The sequence below is a fragment of the Leucoraja erinacea genome, chromosome 40 (genome assembly GCF_028641065.1).
Source record: "Leucoraja erinacea ecotype New England chromosome 40, Leri_hhj_1, whole genome shotgun sequence".
Taxonomy (NCBI): Eukaryota; Metazoa; Chordata; class Chondrichthyes; order Rajiformes; family Rajidae; genus Leucoraja; species Leucoraja erinaceus.
Window position 1 is genome coordinate 2,343,294 of NC_073416.1, and position 23,417 is coordinate 2,366,710.

General features: G+C 44.2%; 1 protein-coding gene across 6 annotated transcripts in view; it reads right to left on the reverse strand.

Annotated features, from left to right (window-relative positions):
• The window catches only part of LOC129714629 (R3H domain-containing protein 2), a 169,723-nt gene that overhangs the window by 87,964 nt on the left and 58,342 nt on the right, over nt 1-23,417 (reverse strand). For all 6 annotated transcript variants that reach the window (XM_055664327.1, XM_055664325.1, XM_055664328.1 and 3 more), the window contains exons 2-6: nt 21,676-21,887; nt 17,857-18,066; nt 9,132-9,173; nt 8,437-8,526; nt 2,757-2,889 (exon numbers count right to left, since the gene is read on the reverse strand). In XM_055664327.1, the coding sequence (XP_055520302.1) occupies nt 2,757-2,889; nt 8,437-8,526; nt 9,132-9,173; nt 17,857-18,021 (430 nt within the window). In that variant the 5' untranslated portion in view covers nt 18,022-18,066; nt 21,676-21,887. The remainder of the gene's footprint in view (nt 1-2,756; nt 2,890-8,436; nt 8,527-9,131; nt 9,174-17,856; nt 18,067-21,675; nt 21,888-23,417) is intronic.

Genomic DNA, 23,417 nt, shown 5'->3' on the forward strand with positions numbered 1-23,417 from the left:
AGATCGATCAGCACTTAAATGTATTACAAATATATTTGAAGAAATACTTGAAAAAGTGAAACGGTTGCACAATTCAAACATTTTTCTGCAACTCCAAGAAATGCATACAGTTAAACAAAGCTTTTTCTCTGCAGCCTTGCAAATCCCCAGCCTCCGTAATTGGGCATTCCTCCGTTGCAGGTTATTCATAGTGAGCTCAGCTGTTTCCGCCCAAAATAAATGGAACTACTCAAGATTCTATAACCAACAACTTTGCAAATCCTGCTAAATGCAATGATGATAATGGTTTGCCCTCTCAAACATCCTGGGCGTCTTCCCCTTTTACACATGGGATTAAGTGACAGGATCCACATTAACGGCATAGATTTTCTTCACCACCATTTTTATCCCCTCCTCCTGTAAAGAGAGAAATCTGTTCTGCAGGAGCGGATAGCCACGCACAATTAATTCAACTGGCCATTCATCACAGGGCATCAGCAAGCAATTTGATCATTTGGTCCACTGTCCAAGCAAACTATTTTATACTGGAATTTAGAGTATTGGGAACCAGGAATGCAAACTACAGCAGATTTGCCCCTCCCAAGCCCAGGGATTTCACATCATTGTATCAACGTTACCGCCAAGCTGAGTTCAGTTAGCTTGGTGCGATCATTTGAAGCCTTCCTGGTCCAATCCACTGATGCAAGTGATTTCCCATGATGTGGTGAAGAAACCCTGATTCACAAATCGAGCTTGGGCATTAGGTCAAGGCATGGGCTATAAAAGATTGTCCTTTCAATTGTTCACAAGCTGCTTAAGAAGTGGTCGTTATATTTGGGGGGGGAACCATAACCCCCCCCCCCCCCCCACACACACACACACACACACACACACACACACACACCGCACGCACACATGTATGTGTAACAATCTTGATTTTGACACACTTTTTAAAGTAGTGCGAACGTTACTATGGGTAACTGTGTTGGAGCAGACGTGGGCTTACATGGCGGTTACAATGGATGGCAAATGCTGTGCAGGGTTACATTTACCACAGCACAATCCAGATCTTGATAAGTGCAATGTACAATTTAGATTTGTGTTGTTGGAGGCAGTGAAGTAGGTTAACAGCAAGCCAAAAGTTAGAAAACCGAAACATAAATGAATCCGATCTTCTGATGTTTATTCGCGAAAAATTGACCCAAGCAAATTTAAATTTTTGATTGCTGGATATCTTATTTGCTGCCTACAAGAATGGAACCGTTAAAAGTTCAGAAACAAAAACTTTGGCATGGCGGCGCAGCGGAAGAGTTGCTGCCTTACAGCGCCAGACACCCGGGTTCGATCCCGACTGCGGGTGCTGCCTGTACGGAGTTTGCACGTTCTCCCCGTGGCAGTGCTCTGGTTTCCTCCCACACTCCAAAGACGTACAGGTTTGTAGGTTCATTGGCTTTGTTAAAGAGTGTAAACTGTCCCTAGTGTGTAGGATAGTGGTAGTGTGCGGGGATCGCTGGTCGGCACAGACTCGGTGGGCTGAAGGGCCTGGTTCCGTGCTGTATCTCTAAACTAAACTAAACAAAACAAAAAATGCTGGAAATACTCAGCAGGTCTGGCAGCATTTGTGAAAAGAGAAACAGAGTTAAGGTTAGAACTCTGTCTTGGACCTTAATCTCTGTTTTGAAGCAAGTAGTTCTCAAAAATATTGAACTACTGAAAATATTGAAAATCACTGAAATATTGAACTATCAAGTGGAGCAAACTCCCAAGCTCTTCAAATTCTAATACCTGCAACCAATCTAATTCAGGTGGATCATACAGGGCTCCATAAGGCGTGGTCAGGCCACATTTGTAGTATTGCGAGTATCTGGAGAGGGTCCAGAGGAGGCTTACAAGAATGATCCAAGGAACGAGTGGGTTATGATGAGCGTTTGACGACACTGGGCCTGTACTCGCTGGAGTTTAGAAGAATGAGGGGGGACCTCATTGAAATGTACCAAATAGTGAAAGGCTTGGATAGAGTGGATGTTTCCACTAATGGGAAAGTCTAGGAATAGAGGTCATAGCCTCAGCATTATAGGACGTTCCTTTAGGAAGGAGAAGAGGAGGAATTTCTTGAGTCAGAGGGTGGCGAATCTGTGGAATTCACAGGCGGCTGTGGAGTCCAAGTCAATTAATATTTTTAAAGAAGAGATAGATAGATTCTTGATTAGCACAGGTGTCAGTGGTTATGGGGAGAAGGCAGAATATGGGGGCAGGAGGGAGAGATAGATCAGCCATGATTGAATGACGGAGTAAACTTGAGGTGCCGAATGGCCTAATTCTGTTCCTTTCAGTTATGAACTTGTGAGAACAGACTCAAGGTGTGCAAGTAAAATTGTATCCTTAATTAGGACTCTACATATATTTACCAACAGCTTATATGTGCACTAAGATAAGGGAGTAGAACAACAGCAGTGTCAGACTTTGCTCAAGTCACCGCCCCTGTAACACAAAATCTGCTTGGACAAAAGAGACCCTTTTTTTTTTAATAAAAAGGGCACACAGCGCACCTCATAGGATACTGTCATTGCAAAGCAAACTTATCCTGGGGCTTGATTTTCACATTCATTCATTCATCACTTTTTACTTTTACCAAACTGCAATTTTACACAATCTTGGTTTTATTATTGCTTTTAAACAAAGATGCTATTTTAAAAACTCATTCCACTGAAATTAGTCAATGTCAAACTTTGCATAAAATCTTCAAAGACTTATCAAGCAGGAAGTTAGCATCTGACCTCTTGACAGCATTTTTCTAGGTACTTTCTCCAGTTTCTCTTTCTTTTCCTTATCTTCTTTCTCAGAGCCATCCTTTGAGGATCGTTCTTCTTCTTTATCAGAAGGACAAGTGAACTGGAGTTGGATAACATCCTATAAAGTACAGCACAGGCAGAGGTCACGATCAGATTTTAAAGAGCAACGCAAACAAGGTTACAGGCAGCCATCAGCGATCTCTCTACCATTGAGGACAAGAAAACCATCTAGCATTCCTGCCCATACATAGGTTTGATACGAGCCCTCAAAATAATAAATACCTGGTAGTACATCTGACAGAAACCTTCTACAGATAAGTTCATCAATTCAGGTTCTAGGAGCTGAATTAGACCATTCTGCCCATCAAGTCTACTCCGTCATTCAATCATCGCTGATCTACCTTTCCCTCTCAACCCCATTTTCCTGCCTTCTCCCCATAATCCCTGACACCCATACTAATCATCAAGAATCTGTCAATCTCAAACCTTGAAAATATCCATCAGCTTCTGTGGCAATGAATTCCACAGATTCACCACCCGCTGATCAAAGAAATTCCTCCCCATCTCCTTTCTAAAGGTACGTCCTTTTATTCTGAGGCTGTGGCCTCCGGTCCTAGACTCTCCCACTAGTGGAAACATCCTCTCCACATCCACTCTATCCAGGCCTTTCACTATTCGGTAAGTTTCAATGAGTTATCCCCCTCATCCTTCTAAACTCCAGCGAGAGCCGGCCCAGTGCCGTCAAACGCGCATCATATGCTAACCCAAATATTCCAGGGATCAGTCTCGTAAACCTCCTCTGGACCCTATCCATCCTTCCTCGGATGTAATATGGAACAACTCTTGTGTTCAGGATCACGACTTTGGTTTTAAACAAGGCTTTGAGAACATCTATTTTTCCATTTGGGGTACAGGCCGTGTGGTTTTACATAGGCAGCAGTTAACACAATCAACAAAATTAGGCAGTTAAAATGTTAAGAGCTAGTTGGCCAACATCAAGCAACATGGTCTAGCTGGTGTACAAGAGCCATCAGTAACAGCAGAAGTATGGGGCGATGCATTTTGGGCTGATCTAATAAAGGATAGCTGAGAAACCTTGCTGCACAAGTCCAAACATCCCTGAAGTTGGCAGCAGAGGTAGAAAGGGCGGTAAAGCAGGTATTGCCTTCATTAGCTGGGACACAGAGTGTGAGAGCAGAGAAGTCTTGGTACAATGTTGTAAATCATTGGTTCGGCCACAACTGGAATACTGTGCAGAGTTTAGGTCACCACACGAGACGGAAGATGTGACTGCATTGCAGAGGCTACAGAGGAGATTGTTGCCAGAGATGTTTCAGTTATGAGGATAGACTGGGTTCATTTCCCCTGGAACAGATGATGCTGAGAGCGGACCCGATTAGAGGTGTACAGCGTTACGAGGGCATAGATAGCAAGAAACTTATGTCAATGACAATGGTGTTTAAAATTAGCGGGCATAGGTTCAAGATGAAGAGGAGAAAGTTTTAGATCAGAGGAAGAACATTTCATTTTGATGGTGGCTTCAATCTGGAACCCACCGCCCGAGAAGGCAGGGACTCTCAACATTTAAGAGCCATTTTGATCAGTGCAAGCAAACTAAGTCATAGCAGGCTCTGCAAACCATGTGCTGGTAAACGAGTTGTGTGCTGATAGATAGTTGATGATCAGCATGGACCACAAATTCATGGGCATCAACATTTTGATGACTTGTCCCGGGGGACAGCACTTAGGGATGATCAAGAAGGCATCGTCGTGTCTCCACTTTATTGGACGTTTACAAGAGATTTGGCATGTTCATAAATTCTAGGGGCAGAATTAGGCCATTCGGCCCATCATGTCTACCCGCCATCCAATCATGGCTGATCTATCTCTCCCTCTCAACCCCATTCTCCTGCTTTCTCCCCGTAACCCCAGACACCCTTACTAATGAAAAATCTGTCAATCTCCACTTTAAAAATATCCATTGACTTGGCCTCCACAATGAATTCCACAGATTCACCACCCTCTGACTGAAGAAATTTTGTCTTATCCCTTTTCTATAGGTACGTCCTTTTATTCTGAGGCTATGGCCTCCGGTCAGACTTCCTCATCAGTTACTCTATCCAGGCCTTTCACTATTTGGTAAGTTTCAATGAGAATCCCCCATGTCATTGAATATTCCAACAAACTTCCACCGAAGCATTGTGGAGAGTATCCTGACAGGTTGCACCATGGCCCGGCAAGGCAATTCCAGCACGTGTAGTAAAGTAGCTATTCCTGAACCTTGTAGTTTGGGACTCCAGGCTTCTATACCTTCTGCCCGACGGTAGCAGTGAGCTGCAAGACGCTGCAGAAAATGATGGACTCAGACCATCCACAGGCACAGGCCTCCCCACCATTGACAGCATCTACGAGATGTTGCCTCAACAAGGCAGCGTCTATCATCAAGATACCCACCATACAGGCAATGTCTCTCACTGCTACCGTCGGGCAGAAGATATCGAAGCCTGGAGTCCCAAACGACAAGGTTCAGGAATAGCTACTATGCTACAACTATGCTTGAACCAACCTGGACAACCCTAATCCTCGGCAATGGAACACTGCAGACCACCTCTTAGAAACAGACAATAGGTGCAGGAGTAGGCCATTCAGCCCTTCACCGCCATTCAATATGATCATGGCTGATCATTGCACTACTTCTTCTTCAGACTGAAGAAGGGTCTCGACCCGAAACGTTACCCATTCCTTCTCTCCAGAGATGCTGCCTGTCCCGCTGAGCTACTCCAGCATTTTGTGCCTGCCTCTTGCACTACCATGGACTTCCTTGTTTTTATAATTGTTTTGCACGAACAGCTTGGTTTTCGTTTGCAGTCTTTTTATTTCACTCTCCAGCAAAATGTGTGGGGAATTGTTGTTTTTGTGTGGCTGTGTTGCTGCTGTAACCAAGATTTTCATTGTACCTGTACAACACCACGCTTGTGTAGATGGGGATAAAATCGATTTGACTCGCTCCTGAAGGGGCAAGGGTTCTGTTTCTGTGCCACTGTGACTCCACGAGAAACAATGCACATAAACAATGGCCAGAGATACCTTGCTTTATGTCACTCTCAGTATTACCAGGCATGTTTCGGGATTGGTAGTGGTTAAATTGTGGGGGGGGGGGGGGGTTCCCCCTGATGACTCCTGACTGGGAGATGCTCCATATCAAGAAATTCTAAGAAATGCAGTAGCTGGATGAATTTTTCACATCTCACTCAGATTGTCCCTCTTTTCTTATGTCCTGGAATATTTTAATTCCCCCATCAATTAATTTTGTTGCGCATAATACATAGTGTTCGATTTGGGGCTCCGTGAAGTATCCAGATCCAAATCCTAAAGCAATTGTCATAGGCTAGCAATCCAGTGTTTGTGGAAAGCAAGGCAGGCATCGAGCAATGCCGTCAGCAGTGTTAATTAGCCGAGCACATTTAATGCAACACTCAGAGCCTCAGGCAGAATGGCAAATCAACACAACATTGATTCCTTATCTATGGTCATTAGGTTAAAGTACTTCTCTCAAAATCTACACGTGGGAGTCCTACTTTGTTCCTCTCGTTTTGGTTCATAAAATATAATCAAGAAGGCAGATACTGTGTTTTGAGCCGCAGGGATCAAGGGTTTGTCAAAAACTGCAGCAGGATCTTGCTCCGTTGGGCAGGTGGGCTAAGGAATTGGTGATGGAATTTAATACAGACAAATGTGAGTTGTTGCATTTTGGGAAGTCCAACATGTACAGGACCAAAGACCCTATAGCGAGCAAGATAGCCCACTCGACTAAAAAGACGTGGTACGGTCATGGGCAGATTCATGGGTAATTTTCGGCCCCATTTCCGTAACCGGCTTCCGTCTCCGCAACAAAGATCCTATAGCGGAGCAAAGATAACTAGTGTAGAGACGGAAGCTGGTTACGAAAATATCCTCGTAAAAATAAAAGTTCTTTGGTAAAAATCTTCTCATTTTCAGAATTATAATTTATTAACACAAACTGTTCCCCCGCAACGTTGATTACACTGCGGGTCGGGTCGGGTTACTGAAATGGATGGAAAAAAAGGCCCACGTTCCGCTCCGTTGCGTAGTACATGTCAGCCCATTGCATTTAGAAGGAGTGGTCTATCTTGCTCCACTATAGAATCTTTGGGCAGGACCTACACAATGAATGGTAGTGCTCTGGGGAGTGTTGTGGAGCAGAAGGATATAGGAGTGCAAGAAAGAACTGCAGATGCTGGTTTAAATCACAGGTTGACACAAAAAGCTGGAGTAACTCAGCGGGAGAGGCAGCATCTCTGGAGAGAAGAAAAAGGGTGACATTTCGGGTCGAGACCCTTCTTCAGACTGATACAGGAGTGCAGGTACATAGCTCCTTGAAAGTGGCATCACAGGAAGATAGAATGGTCAAAAGGGTTTTTGGCACATTGCCGTTCATCAGTCAGAGTATTGAGTACGGAAGTTGGAAGGTCATGTTGCAGTTATATAACACATTGGTGAGGCCGCATTAACAGTGTTGTGTTCAGTTCTGGTCACCATGTTATGGGAAACATGTTCTCCAGCTGGAAAGGGCGCAGAGCAGATTTGACGATGTTGCCAGGACTCGAAGTCCTGAACGATAAGGAGAGGTTGAGCAGGTTAGGACTTTCTTGGAGCGCAGGAGGATGAGGGGTGATCTTATAGATATGTACAAAATCGTGAGAGGGATAGGTTGGGTAGACGCCCAGAGTCTCTTGCCCGGAGTGTAGGGGAATTGAGAAATAGAGGACAGAGGTTTAAGGTGAGGGGAAAAAGATTTAATAGGAGCCTTTTCACACAAAGGGTGGTGGGTGTATAGAACGAGCTAACCGAGGAGGTAGTTGAGGCTGGGACTATTGCAACGTTTAAGAAAAATTAGACAGGTGCAAGGATAGGACAGGTTTAGAGGGATATGGGCCAAAAACAGGCAGGTGGGACTAGTGTAGATGGGGCATGTTGGTCGATGTGAACAAGTTGGGCCGAAGGGCCTGTTTCCACACAACATGATTCTATAATTTAGGATGAAAGCTGGAACTGGATACTGAATTTGGATGGTCAGCCATGATGTGTTGAATGGTAGGGCAGGGTCACATGGTCTAATCCGACTCCAATTGTCTACATTTTGTTTCTATATTTAGTCGGGCAACCAAAGAGTCAAGACGCTGGTAGCCACAGTCGCCATCAACAAACTGACAATCCTAGAAAAGCAGACCTGAACCAAGAAAAAAAAAAAAAAAAAAAAAAATAGCAGTAACCAATTATACTAAATAATTGATGTACGGGGGTTTTTTTTTTTTAAATATGGAGTACGATACTGTGAAAGAAAACGGAAACTTGGTTTTGGCTGTTGATGTCCCCGAGGCATCTAGCCAACATTAACTTAAAGTTAAGATTGCATATGCAACTCTTTGGGTGACAATGAATGATCGCATTACTGTGTGCCGATTACATTTCCTATAAAGTATCCACTTCGGGATTAATTCTAAGCTCTAAGCTGTATCTCTAAACTAAACTCCTACAATGAATGAGAAACACAGAGTGAAAAAAGACAACTTGCTTCACTCGTACATTTTAATGCAATGGTTGACCGCTTTCCACATTCAGTCCGTTATTTCATTCGTTTTACCTGATTTTCCTGAGGCCCATCACACGTGAATGGGTGCGAAGATTCTTCACATACAGCAAGACTTCGTACCAACTTCAGCTTGGAATTGGACTGGAGAGAACGAAAATGGAATCATTGAAAGATATCGAGGGAATACAGACAGTTAATAACTCTGACTCATTTCCTCTCCACCATATCAATAGCTCAATGATGCAAAAGTGAGTTTTAACACACTGAACAACACCACAGTAATTGCCTGCCCCGACACAGATTGATTGATTAATTGATTGATTGATTAATGATAAAATGGACCGTTGACCTTGAGGTTTTCAGCATGGATTTATGCAATGTGTACAAATAGCCCAAACGAAACCCAGCACGTCACTTAAACTGGTCAATCAGCAGTCAAGTACAAATTCCATCATCGATACATAGACAATAGGTGCAGGAGTTGGCCATTCGGCCCATCGAGCCAGCACCGCCATTCAATGTGATCATGACTGATCAACCACAATCAGTACCCCGTTCCTGCCTTCTCCCCATGCAGCATCTCGTTCCGAAAACACCGGTATAGTTTTCCCAAAAAGGAATTATCCGCGCAAAAAATAAAGTTAACTTTCCCAGGGTGTTTTCCTTCCGAACTCAAAATTTACGCGTTGATCCCAGTGAGGGCTAGATTAAGATAGGGTTTCCATTTATTATGAGCACATTCTGACCTTGGATCGCTTCCTCGAGTGCCCGTGGTTTTGTGTTCTTCGCTGCAAAAAAGAAACCACATCAGTGAGTTAGGAACCTTGCTATGGGTCATTTCATGGACGATACAAGACCGACTGCAGACCAGGGAAGTGTGCACACAAAGCAAACGTATTCAGATGGATTACACTATGAAGGAGATGTCAATAGACAATAGACAATAGGTGCAGGAGTAGGCCTTTTGGCCCTTTGAGCCAGCACCGCCATTCAATGTGATTGTGGCTGATCATCCCCAATTAGTACCCCGTTCCTGCCTTCTCCCCATATCCCCTGACTCCGCTATTTTTAAGAGCCCTATCTAGCTCTCTCTTGAAAGTATCCAGAGAACCTGCCTCCACCGCCCTCTGAGGCAGAGAATTCCACAGACTCGCCACTCTCTGTGAGAAAAAGTGTTTCCTCGTCTCCGTTCTAAATGGCTTATTCCTTATTCTTAAACTGTGTGTGGATTCTGGACTCCCCCAACATTGGGAACATGTTTCCTGCCTCTAGCGTGTCCAACCCCTTAACAATGTCATGGTTCATAATGTCCTGGACGTAACCAGCTGCCAGAGACCCTGTCCACTTGCATTCTATTTCTGGATGTAGAGGGATGGACAATCTGACTCAGCATCCATTGGGAATTGAGTGAGATGAAGCCGTCCTGGGCATCATATTCTGAGGCAGCCTTTATCAGCTGCCAAAGGCTTTTTAAGGAACTTGAATGTCTTTCAAAGGCAGCGACATTTCAAAGAAATCGAAATCTATTTGTCTAGTTAAAAAACGATTTAGAAATGTGTTAATTAAAAATCACATTAAAGTACTAATAAATGCTTAAAACGTGAAAACAAGTAAGCTACTTGCTCTATCTACAGGGTCATAGAAACAGAGAAAATAGGTGCAGGAGTAGGCCATTCGGCCCTTTGAGCCAGCACCACCATTCAATGTTAGCATGCTGAGAACATCCACAATAAGTACCCCGTTCCTGCCTTCTCCCCATATCCCTTGATTCCGCTAGCCCTAAGAGCTCGATCTAACTCTTTTGAATGCATCCAGTGAATCGGCCTCCATTGCCTTTGGAAGCAGAAAATTCCACAAATTCACAACTCTCTGGGTGAAAATGTTTTTCCTCATCTCAGTTCTAAATGGCCTCCCCCTTATTCTTAAACTGTGACCCCTGGTTCTGGACTCCCCCAACATCGGGAACATGTTTCATGCATCTAGCTTGTCCAATCCTTTAATAATTTTGTATGTTTCAATAAGATTCCCTCTCATCCTTCTAAATTCCAGTGAATACAAGCCCAGTCATTCAATTTTTTCATCATATAACAGTCCCGCCATCCCGGGAATTAACCTAGTGAACCTACGCTGCACTTCCTCAATAGCAAGAATGTTCTCCCTCAAATTAGGAGACCAAAACTGTACACAATACTCCAGATGTGGTCTCACCGGGGCCCTGTACAACTGCAGAAGGACCTCTTCGCTCCTTTACTCAAATCCTCTCGTTATGAAGGCCAACATGCCATTAGCTTTCTTCACTGGCTGCTGTACCTTCATGTTTACTTTCAGTGACTGATGTACAAGGACACCCAGGGATCCCATTCAGGCACTGAATACAGATCCTCACTTCAGGAGGGCACTTTTCCATCACTAAGGCCAATAAAAACTCAGCAGTCAGGTACAACATATCTGACGTGTAGATGCTGGTTTACACCGAACATCGACCTAAAATGCGGGCGTAACTCAGCGGATCAGGCAGCATCTCTGGAGAGAAGGAATGGGTGACATTTCCGGTCTGAAGAAGGGTCTCGATCAGAAACGTCACCCATTCCTTCTCTCCAGAGATGCTACCTGTCCCGCTGAGTTACTCCAGCATTGTGTGGCTATCGACAGCACACCTGGCATCAGGCTTCAGTGGTTTCTGCACATGAGCAGAGGTCCAAGACTACATGAAGCACATGCCTGAACCAGGGGCAATGGTTCTCTGTTCTCCAAAGGGGAATGTAGTTATTTTGTGCTACAGGGCCATTGCGAAGGTCCAACTCCAGCAATTATAAACATGTGTTTCAATGTCAGCTCAAGACACAAAATGTGTACAAAACCTTTAGCCAGGATGTTGTGATGCATTAAAAAACAAGTGACTAAGTATCCCCGACACAGTAATACCCCACTTTGCACTCGGTGTATTTCCAGGGATGGGAGTGCAAATGGACTCGGCTCTAAAAGGGTCTATTATGCTGGAGTAACTCAGCGGGTCAGGCAGCATCTGTGGAGAACATGGATAGGTGACGTTTCACAGAGTGCTGGAGTAACTCAGCGGGTGACGTTTCACAGAGTGCTGGAGTAACTCAGCGGGTCGGGCAGCATCTGTGGAGAACATGGATAGGTGATGTCTTCAGTCTGAAGAAGTGTCCTGACCCGAAATGTCACCTGCTGAGTTACTCCAGCACGCTGTGAAACGTCACCTATCCATGTTCTCCACAGATGCTGCCTGACCCGCTGAGTTACTCCAGCACTTTGTGAAACGTCACCTATCCATGTTCTCCACAGATGCTGCCTGACCCGCTGAGTTACTCCAGCACGCTGTGAAACGTCACCTATCCATGTTCTCCACAGATGCTGCCTGGCCCGCTGAGTTACGCCAGCACTCTGTGAAACGTCACCTATCCATGTTCTCCACAGATGCTGCCTGGCCCGCTGAGTTACTCCAGCACTCTGTGAAACGTCACCTATCCATGTTCTCCACACAGATGCTGCCTGACCCGCTGAGTTACTCCAGCACTGTGTATGCTTTTATGTATTAACCAGCACCTGTAGTTTATCGTTTCTACCCAATAGAGTCAGAGTGATACAGCGTGGAAATAGGCCATTCGGCCCAACTTGCCCACGCCGACTAACATGTCCATCTACACTAGTCTCACCTGCCTGCATTTTGTCCCATATCCCTCTAAACCTATATCCATATACCCATCTAAATGTTGCGATAGTACCTGCCACTACTACCTCCTGCAGCAGCTTGCTTCATTCACCTACCCTTTTTGCAAAAGATTTACCCCTCAGGTACTTATTAAATTCTCTCCCCTCACAACCCTATATCATCTGGTTCTTGATTCCCCTACACTGCGCAAAAGACTACATTTACTCTATTTATGCGCAAAAGACTACATTTACTCTATTCACACCGCACATGATTTTATACACCTCTATAAGATCACCCCTCATCCTCCTACGCTCCAAGGAATACATCTTTCCAATAACATGGTGACCAGAACTGAACACAACACTCTAAACATGGCCTCATCAACTGTAATATGACCTTGCATCTTCTATACTCAATATTGCTCTTGGTTTCCCAAAGTGAAATGATGTTTCAAGCTTCCACTCAAACTTACTTATAGAAATCAAACAGGATCACCGCAATCTGTAGTTCCATCGCCTAGTTCAACATTGTGATAGGTGTAACCTGCTGCAGCTCAATACAATAGGCTTATCATTAAAAATAAACATTTAATCAAAGTACCCATTCCAGTATCCGACCATAAATAATTGAAAGAAACTTAAAAAATCTACATAGCACCATTTGCAAGTTATATCAGTTTTTAATTTAAATATTTAATATTGAAGAGCTTCTGAAAGATGCCCGCAAGCCTCCAGCAAATTTAAAAAAGTCTTCAAAGGGCTGCAAAGGGGCACAATTTGCAGAAACTGCCAGTGCGGATTAATTCAACCTGGGGGTGCCGCCAGTTTTATGAACCCAGCCAGTTTCCATCACAATGCTTTTTAAAACCAGCTCAAAAGATTTGCAAATGGTCAGAACTTTCACTTGAAATTAATTAATTTCTTGTGCTAAACTTGTCTAAAAACCAGAGCAGCGCAGTAGAAATTATTTTCCTGACACTCGGTCTGAAGAAGGGTCTCGAGCTGAAACGTCACCTATTCCTTTTCTCCAGAGATGCTGCCTGCCCACTGAGGTGCTCCAGCATCTTGTATCTATCTTCGGTGTAAACCAGCATCTGCAGAAATGCGTTCCCACCTGTTTTACTCTTCAACTTCCAAATCGAGCTTCAAAAGAACATGATTAAAAAAAAGTGCAAACATACCGGAGATTGAAATAGCGCTCTGGAATACATAGAAACATAGAAATTAGGTGCAGGAGTAGGCCATTCGGCCCTTCGAGCCTGCACCGCCATTCAATATGATCATGGCTGATCATCCAACTCAGTATCTCGTACCTGCCTTCTCTCCATACCCTCTGATCCCCTTAGCCACAAGGGCCACATCTAACTCCCTCTTAAATATAGCCAATGAACTGGCTTCGACTACCCTCTGCGGCAGAGAGTTCCAGAGATTCACCACTCTCTGTGTGAAAAAAGTTCTTCTCATCTCGGTTTTGAAGGATTTCCCCCTTATCCTTAAGCTGTGACCCCTTGTCCTGGACTTCCCCAACATCGGGAGCAATCTTCCTGCATCTAGCCTGTCCAACCCCTTAAGAATTTTGTAAGTTTCTATAAGATCCCCTCTCAATCTCCTAAATTCTAGAGAGTATAAACCAAGTCTATCCAGTCTTTCTTCATAAGACAGTCCTGACATCCCAGCTCAGTCTGGTGAACCTTCTCTGCACTCCCTCTATGGTACATAGCAACAGGCTTGCACTTTTGATATCAAGTCTCAGCAACAAACACTGAAAAAAAACACTGGAGAGGTGCAGAATAACTCTTACTTCACTTCACCTCCAGACTCAGGAACAGCTTCTTTCCCAGAGCTATGGCTGCTCTGAACCAGCCCTGCTGAGTGCCCCCCCCCCCCCCCCCCCTCCCACCACCACCCCCCCCACCCCCACGGACTGTCTCTCTCTCGGATGGTCACGTCGCACAGACACATCTGCACTTTAGTCTGTTTTGACTATTTTACTGTTGTAATGTTCTGTGTGCAAACCATGTTCTCGGGGTATCTAAATCTAAACCTAAATTTTTGTAGTTACTTAAGTTATGATGTCGGATGGAAGCTACATACCCAAATCTCGTTGCACTTATGTGCAATGACAATAAAATATATTATTATTATTATTATTATTATTATTATTACTACAATGACATTTAACCCTTACCTGCAGTAATGTGATATCAGATTCAGATTCAATTTTAATTGTCATTGTCAGTGTACAGTACAGAGACAACGAAATGCATTTAGCATCTCCCTTGAAGAGCGACATAGCAAACGATTTGAATAAATAATAATAAGTGTCCGGGGGGGGTGGTGATTGGCAGTCACCGAGGTACGTTGTTGAGTAGAGTGACAGCCACCGGAAAGAAGCTGTTCCTCGACCTGCTGGTTCGGCAACGGAGAGACCTGTAGCGCCTCCCGGATGGTCGGAGGGTAAACAGTCCATGGTTGGGGTGAGAGCAGTCCTTGGCGATGCTGAGCGCCCTCCGCAGACAGCGCTTGCTTTGGACAGACTCAATGGAGGGGAGCGAGGAACCGGTGATGCGTTGGGCAATTTTCACCACCCTCTGCAATGCCTTCCGGTCGGAGACAGAGCAGTTGCCATACCATACTGTGATGCAGTTGGTAAGGATGCTCTCGATGGTGCAGCGGTAGAAGTTCACCAGGATCTGAGGAGACAGATGGACCTTCTTCAGTCTCCTCAGGAAGAAGAGACGCTGATGAGCCTTCTTGATCAGAGTAGAGGTATTGTGGGTGCAAGAGAGGTCATCGGAGATGTTGACTCCCAGGAACCTGAAGCTAGATATGTTCGACTCCGACCACTCTTGAAACACTGGAGTAAAAGTAACAATTTTGTACAAACCTGAAAGCGTGTTTGGAATCAAAGCCATTCGTGCGTTTAAGGAAGTCCAAACATCTTTCATGAAATAGTCTTGCAGCTAGCAAATATAATTTTAGTGCCCAATCCAAAAATGGTGTTAATTGTTGGTGGGTACCTTGCAGATTGTGAAAGAGGGAGCAGGGTTGAACTTGGAAAAACTATAAAATGAAGGTAGACAAAAATGCTGGAGAAACTCAGCGGGTGCAGCAGCATCTATGGAGCGAAGGAAATAGGCAACGTTTCGGGACGAAACGTTGCCTATTTCCTTCGCTCCATAGATGCTGCTGCACCCGCTGAGTTTCTCCAGCATTTTTGTCTACCTTCGATTTTCCAGCATCTGCAGTTCCTTCTTAAAAGCTATTAAAAAAAAGAGTTAGGTCGAACAAGATGTGCCATACGGAGCATCTAGGAGTGTTGATGTATAGAGACCGTGTGGTCTCTATACATCAACATTAAAGCACATGGCATTGGGGGTTCAGTATTGATGTGGATAGAGAACTGGCTGGCAAACAGGAAGCAAAGAGTAGGAGTAAACGGGTCCTTTTCACAATGGCAGGCAGTGACTAGTGGGGTACCGCAAGGCTCAGTACTGGGACCCCAGCTATTTACAATATATATTAATGATCTGGATGAGGGAATTGAAGGCAATATCTCCAAGTTTGCGGATGACACTAAGCTGGGGGGGCAGTGTTAGGTGTGAGGAGGATGCTAGGAGACTGCAAGGTGACTTGGATAGGCTGGGTGAGTGGGCAAATATTTGGCAGATGCAGTTTAATGTGGATAAATGTGAGGTTATCCATTTTGGTGGCAAAAACGGGAAAGCAGATTATTATCTAAACGGTGGCCGATTGGGAAAGGGGGAGATGCAGCGAGACCTGGGTGTCATGGTACACCAGTCATTGAAGGTAGGCATGCAGGTGCAGCAGGCAGTAAAGAAAGCGAATGGCATTTTGGCTTTCATAGCAAGAGGATTTGAGTATAGGAGCAGGGAGGTTCTACTGCAGTTGTATAGGGTCTTGGTGAGACCACACCTGGAGTATTGCGTGCAGTTTTGGTCTCCAAATCTGAGGAAGGACATTATTGCCATAGAGGGAGTGCAGAGAAGGTTCACCAGACTGATTCCTGGGATGTCAGGACTGTCTTATGAAGAAAGACTGGATAGACTTGGTTTATACTCTCTAGAATTTAGGAGATTGAGAGGGGATCTTATAGAAACTTACAAAATTCTTAAGGGGTTGGACAGGCTAGATGCAGGAAGATTGTTCCCGATGTTGGGGAAGTCCAGGACAAGGGGACACAGCTTAAGGATAAGGGGGAAATCCTTTAAAACCGAGACGAGGAGAACTTTTTTCACACAGTGCGTGGTGAATCTCTGGAACTCTCTGCCACAGAGGGTAGTTGAGGCCAGTTCATTGGCTATATTTAAGAGGGAGTTAGATGTGGCCCTTGTGGCCAAGGGGATCAGAGGGTATGGAGAGAAGGCAGGTACGGGATACTGAGTTGGATGATCAGCCATGATCATATTAAATGGCGGTGCAGGCTCGAAGGGCCGAATGGCCTACTGCTGCACCTAATTTCTATGTTTCTATGTTTCTATGGTGCATGCCTATAGCTCCCCGAAAGTGGCATCACAAGTGGCCAGGATAGTGGAAAAGGCATTTGGTATGCCTGCTTTCACAGGCCTAGGCACAGAGTATACAAGCTATTATGCCCCTGTCCCACTTAGGAAACCTGAACGGAAACCTCTGGAGATTTTGAGCCCCACCCAAGGTTCCCGGAGGTTGCAGGCGGTTGCAGGTAGTGGAAGCAGGTAGGGAGACTGACAAAAACCTCCGGGAACTGCATGGAAACCTTGGATGGGGCGCAAAGTCTCCAGAGGTTTCTGTTCGGGTTTCCCAAGTGGGACAGGGACATTAGGATGCCACATTGCAGCTATATGTAACATTGGTTAGACCATTATGTACACTTCTCTTCACACGTTACATGAAAGGTGGGAGCAAGAGAGAATGTAGAAAAGATACCCCAGGATGCTGTCTGAAATGGAGGACTATTTATAGGAGAGATTGCATAGGCTGGGTTTATTCTCAATGGAGTGTAGAAGTCCGAGGGGTGACCTTATAGATGTTTCGAAAATTACGAGGGGCTCAGATAGGACAGATTGACAGAACCTTCTTCTCTCTTATCTCTATTTCCCAGGGCAAGGGTTAAGGTTAGGGTTAGAAATTTGAAAAAGACCCAGGAGGTAACTTTATGCACACAGAGGGTGATGTGGGATGAGCTGCCATAGGAGGTCATGGAGGCAGATACAATTACAATGTTTGAAATGCATCTTGACAGGTTCTCGGATAGGAAATGCGTGGAGGTATATGGGCCGAATGCAGACAAATAGGATTACCAAAGATAAACATAGAGTCATAGTATAGAAACAGGCCCTTCGGCCCAACTTGCCCACACCAGCCAAAATGTCCCATCTACACTAGTTCTGTAGATGGGACATGTTGGCCGGCGTGGGCAAGTTGGTCCATATCCCTCCAAACTTGTCCTATCCATGTACCTGTCTAACTGTTTCATAAACATTGGGATAGTCCCAGCATCAACTACCTCCTCTGGCAGCTTGTTCCATGCACCCACCACCCTCTGCGTGAAATAGTTACCCCTCAAGTGGATAACAGTGGATGAGATGGACTGAAGGGCCACACTGAATTTGTCTAGGATTCTCAGATTCACAAGCATACCAATAATGACTTGATATTACATCAACTCTCATTTTACAACCACTGTCAAAGACACAATGTAAGCTGGTTATGAAAACCACGGGGGGGTGAATGAGTGTCAAAGGAACTTGTGATTATAAACAGGCACAGATACCACAGCTGCGAGGCTCTCACCTGGAACTCTTGCTGTGAGTTTGGGTCTTCGCCATCTTTTTCCAACTCCTCTTTACTGGACGTTCGACACGCAGGTTTATTTTTAATTAAAGATTCCTCCACCAATTTCTTTTCCGATTCCTTCATAATTTCCAGAGTTTCTTGAGTATTATTACTATTGGACATCTTCAGAATGCGAAAATAATTAAGGGTGTGCTACACAGCAGAAACCTGCAACAGAGACAGAGAGTCGTTTAACGAGGAGCTGCAGATGCTGGAAAAAGGAAGGTAGACACAAATGCTGGAGAAACTCAGCGGGTGAGGCAGCATCTATGGAGCGAAGGAAATAGGCAACGTTTCGGGCCAAAACCGAAAGTGGGACGACAGATGGCGCAATGGGCTAAGTGTTCGGCTGGCGACCGGAAGGTAGCCGGTTCGAATCCTGCTTGGAGTGCATATTGTCGTTGTGTCCTTGGGGCAAGACACTTCACCCACCTTTGCCTGTGTGTAAATGTAATGTAATTATGTGAAGCACTTTGGGGTCAATGCAAGTTGACTAAAAATGTGCTATATAAATAAGATTATTATTATTTTTTTTAATTTAAAACCCTTCTTCAGAGACGGAGGCTACACCAGTACATCAATGACCCCATGGACGTCCCTGGCCAGGACCTGCCCCGAAAGCAGTGGACAACCCTCAACAGCTTGAGGACGGGCATCAGACGCTATGGAGTAGCGATGAATAGGTGGGGCCTCGTGGGCAGCGAGTGTGTGGGGACCCAACACAGACAATGGAGCACATCGTCACCAGTTGCCCCCAAACACCGGCCACCGAATGGTGAACGAGGTCTGATTGACCTGGACGATGGCACGTTGGCCCGGCTCGCCTCAAGGTCTAAAAGACATACGACAGAAGAAAGAGACAGAGGCTTCTTGGAAAAATGTAAATTAAAAAAATTATACTGATTGATCGATTCTTGTGCCATTCAAACAATACATGTTGTTTTCCAAGGTATCATATTCCCCTATACACACCGTCAACATTTAGATAACAGACATTTCATGATTACTAATCATAGATTTCCCTTCAATCATTACTATAACATTTTTATTTTTATTGAGCTGGACAATACATCATCCTTGGCCAAATGGAACCATTCTCGTCCGAGTTAGGTGGTCGTGCATATAAATCCCTTCGCAGAGGCTTGTGAATGGAATCGAAATTCTCACGTTAGTGCAGTATTGGGTGACCTCTGCACTGCTGGAGGTGTCACCTTGAGATGTTAAACCAAGGTTGCCTGCTCCGGTCTATGCAAAAAATGCTAACATTCGTTTTGAATAAGATTATTGAGTTATCCCTGGTGTCCTCGACTATATTGATTACACAGTACTCATTTCTAAACCACATTATCTAGTTGTTGTCACATTGATGTTAAGAACATGCTGTGTGCAATTTAGCTGCCACTTTCATACATTACAACGTCACCACTTAAAGATGAACTGCATCGGCTGTGAGGCACTTTGGGAAGTCTTAAGTCATGAAAGCGTGTGCGCACTTCATCATAACACATTAGCATTCAAAACAGATTGACATCACTGGCGATTCACAGAAACGATCGGTACTTGCAGCCCATCTCAGCCACGTGCAGTCCTTCCCCAACATGCAACATCTGAAGGGTCTCGACCCGAAACGTCACCCATTCCGTCTCTCGGTACTGTACACTGACAATGACAATTAAAATTGAATCTGAATCTGAATCTCTGCAGAGATGCTGCCTGTCCCGCTGAGTTACTCCAGTATTTTGCGTCTGCAACATCAATATGCCTGTGACCAGCTTGATGCTAGATTGTACGATATTCATTCATTCATTCATTCAAAACATTAGCGATGCAGTGGTGCTGGTTTCCAACGGGAACGGTGACGGACGCACCACACATCTCTGTCCTCCAGTTCCTGCGGACTTCCGCCTCTTGAAGTGTAGGATTTTGGTGTGTGTGTGTGTGCTTTATCATCATTCCTTACAATGCTATGTATGACAGTGATCGCAACTTCTACTGAAGCATGGATGGCTGTTGGCTCGCTAGAGGCTCATCCGCCCTTTGAAGGGTCTTGTTTTGGGTCCTGCTGGGGATCCACAGCCCCCTCCTCACCTGGCAAACCAGATGGGGGAAGACGGTTTAGTCGCCGACTATCCGACCATGGAGCAGGTAGCACGGGATTACATGGCAATTGTAAAATTGGACGACCCACCTTAGTCCCAGTGTAAATATTTCTCCCTGTTCTTCTCCCCACCATCAGCCTACCTCACTTCCACAAAATCACCCTTAAATTCAATCGAGGCTTCGCAAGGTCCACATCTCCGAGAGTTTGTTCCTGATCGGTCATTTAGTCAGTGCAAAAAATTTGCTTTTTACAATTTGAACCTGTGGCCTTGCGTTTTACTTTTGCAAATTAATATTTTGTGTTTGGAACAGGCTCCAAATGATTCATAACTTTACATGCAAGCTCACTTCTCAGAAGGCATCACTCAACACTAAAAAGCCCATCTTTTGATCCCATCTTTCCTCATAACCCTTGATGCTGGAGAGCAACCTGGTGACTTTTTCGACTGTGTCCTTCAGTGACTAACATAAGCCAGAGTTAGAGTCATAGAGCCATAGATAGAAACAGGTCCTTTGTCCATGTTGACCAAGACGACCTCCAGGCTAGTCCCATGTACCAGCACCTGACCCAGATCCCACCGAATCATCCCAGTCGATGTATCTGTCTTTTAAATGTTGTTACGGAACCTGCCTCAACTACTGCACGTGGTAAAGTGGGCTCCAGATGCAGTTCACTCACAAATCTGTTGTTTATATCCTGATACTCTGTGCATGGTATTTAACATATTCATTTTGTTGGCCGACATTGGTTAGAAATATCAAGCTCTTCAGGCACAAGACCCTTCCTTCTTTTTTTCCATCATCCCCAGCTGTTTTCAGGACAACCGTGGAGTGTGTGCTGCCGACATCTCCAAACAAAGAACCCAAGTTATAAACATCTAGCTACAATAGGCATTAATGGATCGAAGTTCAGGAAATGTGGTCTGCCTTTGTTCTGTCCATTCAACCAGAGAGCTTTCCCTGCTGCCCCCCACACAAGTGTAGCGCTCACTTAGAGAAGTAAAAGAATGACCAATATTCTCAAAGAAATAGTAATTCCCCACGTAAAACAAGAATTTTTTAAATGCTGACATTTTGAAACACCTTAAAAACTGTCATGACCCTTTAATATTAAAATTTTGGAAAAATCCAACAACCCCCACAATTAAAATGTGGATCACGGAAATGTCGGAGACCTTACACTTGGAAAAAATTAGACTCGTCTTAATTGACAAATCAGAACTATTTGCTAGAATATGGTCTCCATTTATTGGTTTTCTAAAAGGGTAATCTGGTTCAACATGGAAGCTGGACTGAAACTTGAATCCAGGACTGGATGGACATTTACACTCTATAATCTACGGACTTACCTCCAAAATTGTGTTATTGGTAATCTTCTTTGTTTTTTGTTTTCTCCCTCCCCTCTCTATTAGCTTATAGTTTCCTTTTTCTCTTCCCTTATTTCTTTTCTCTCTATAGCTTTATCTTTCAAAAAAATCTATTAAAAAAATAGAAGCTGCGTTTATATGTAACTGGTAAGCAAATCGTGTTTTGGTTATGATATGTATATGCTTCTAATAAAAATATTTTAAAAAGTCATGACCCATTCTGGATCTCTGCTCACATAAACATTCTGACACAATACATAACGTCCAGGCGAATCAAGTTAATTCAGAAAACTTTGCATAAAGCACTTACCAGGAGCTGCAGCCTGTTGTAATATTGTGCTAAACCCGTATCACGTAAAAAGCAAACTTTTTGTTTTGTGGTCAAAGAAGTGGTGTCTCAATGGAACTGGACCTGCTCAGTGTTGGCAAATGCGTATCTCATGTTGCTGATACTTGTGGTGTTTTCTGGATCGAGTACAGTATGTCTATGGTCAAAGCATGCCGTTGTTTCTCCTGTGCTTCCTGTGGAGATAAAGGAAAAGCTAGCAGTTAACATACACTTCTTCCGGGAAGTTTGGTTTTGGACAGTACATTTTCTTAGGAAGACAAAGTGACTGTGATGGGCGACTGGGAAGACCATGATTCTTAAAACACACTCTCTCTATCAGCAGGCATATTGGTAGATTAACATGGACTCAAAGGAAGCAGAGAACAAAAGCAACTTCCAGTCTAGGTTCATGATGGTGCACTGTCAAATTAAGCTGCTGAGTTTCTAAAGCAGAAATCAGTAGAGATCTGTGAAATGAAGGGAAGTTGAAAGAACCAGGGGGAGCTTGGTTGCAAATAAAAACACTACCCTGGCCTACCCCACACTACAGCCTTAAGGCGTTCATTTATATCATATTTTTCAAATATTTCTGGCTTCCATCCTTCTGTCTCAACGGATAATTGGAGGTTTGGATTTTGCAAAGCCACAGGGTTCAAGAAGACTTGCTTCACACAGTGGAAGAGATCATTATCCTTAAGCTGTAAAAAGGTTTAGCGATTTCTATCGATTTAGAAAGACTTAAGTCAGGTTCCTGATGACAAAAATGCTTTACTTAAGCCCAAACCCAAAGAATGAAGGCAAATGGTATTGATGAAGACCCATCATATTTAATGCTTGATTAACATAGAAACATATAAAATAGGTGCAGGAGTAGGCCATTTGGCCCTTCGAGCCTGCACCATTCGCCATTCAATATGATCATGGCTGATCATCCAACTCAGTATCCTGTACCTGCCTTCTCTCCATACCCCCTGATCCCTTTAGCCACACGGGCCACATCTAACTCCCTCTTAAATATAGCCAATGAACTGGCCTCAACTACCTTCTGTGGCAGAGAGTTCCAGAGATTCGCCACTCTCTGTGTGAAATATAGGAATGCCTCGTGTGTGTTATAATCCAGTTGTGCATTAAATATGACAATGCCTAGTAATTTAATATTGGGTTATTACCAGAAACATAAAACATAAGCAACTCATTCATGAATTAAACTCTAACATTTTTTAGAAGTACCCCCCCCCCCAATTACAATCTCCACTGATGTTCTCTCATTTATTGGGCAAATAGCATTATTTTCATTACCATAGCTGCATATATCATGTTAAGCACAACAGTTGTTTCATGCAGTTCAACATATTACAGAACCTAGAACTGGACAGAGGATCGACAAAACGCTGCAATAACTCAGCGGGTCAGCCAGTTTGTTTGGAGAAAAGGAATAGGTGGCGTTTTGGTTCGAGACCTGTAATGGTGCGACTGGAACTGCACTGAACATTCCACATGCGGGCCAACCACACCTTTATAAAGCTGCAACAGGATTCTCAAGAAAGGTCTCGACCCGAAACATCACCCAGAGATGCTGTCTGTCCAGCTTTTTCTCTGAACGTTGGCTGACCATCGGTTAATCCCCTTAACTATATTTATGTTATTATTAATAACTGGGGCGATCGAATTGGAATCCAATCGGCTATTTGTCTGTTTCTTCCTCACTTCTTATGGCAATTGTG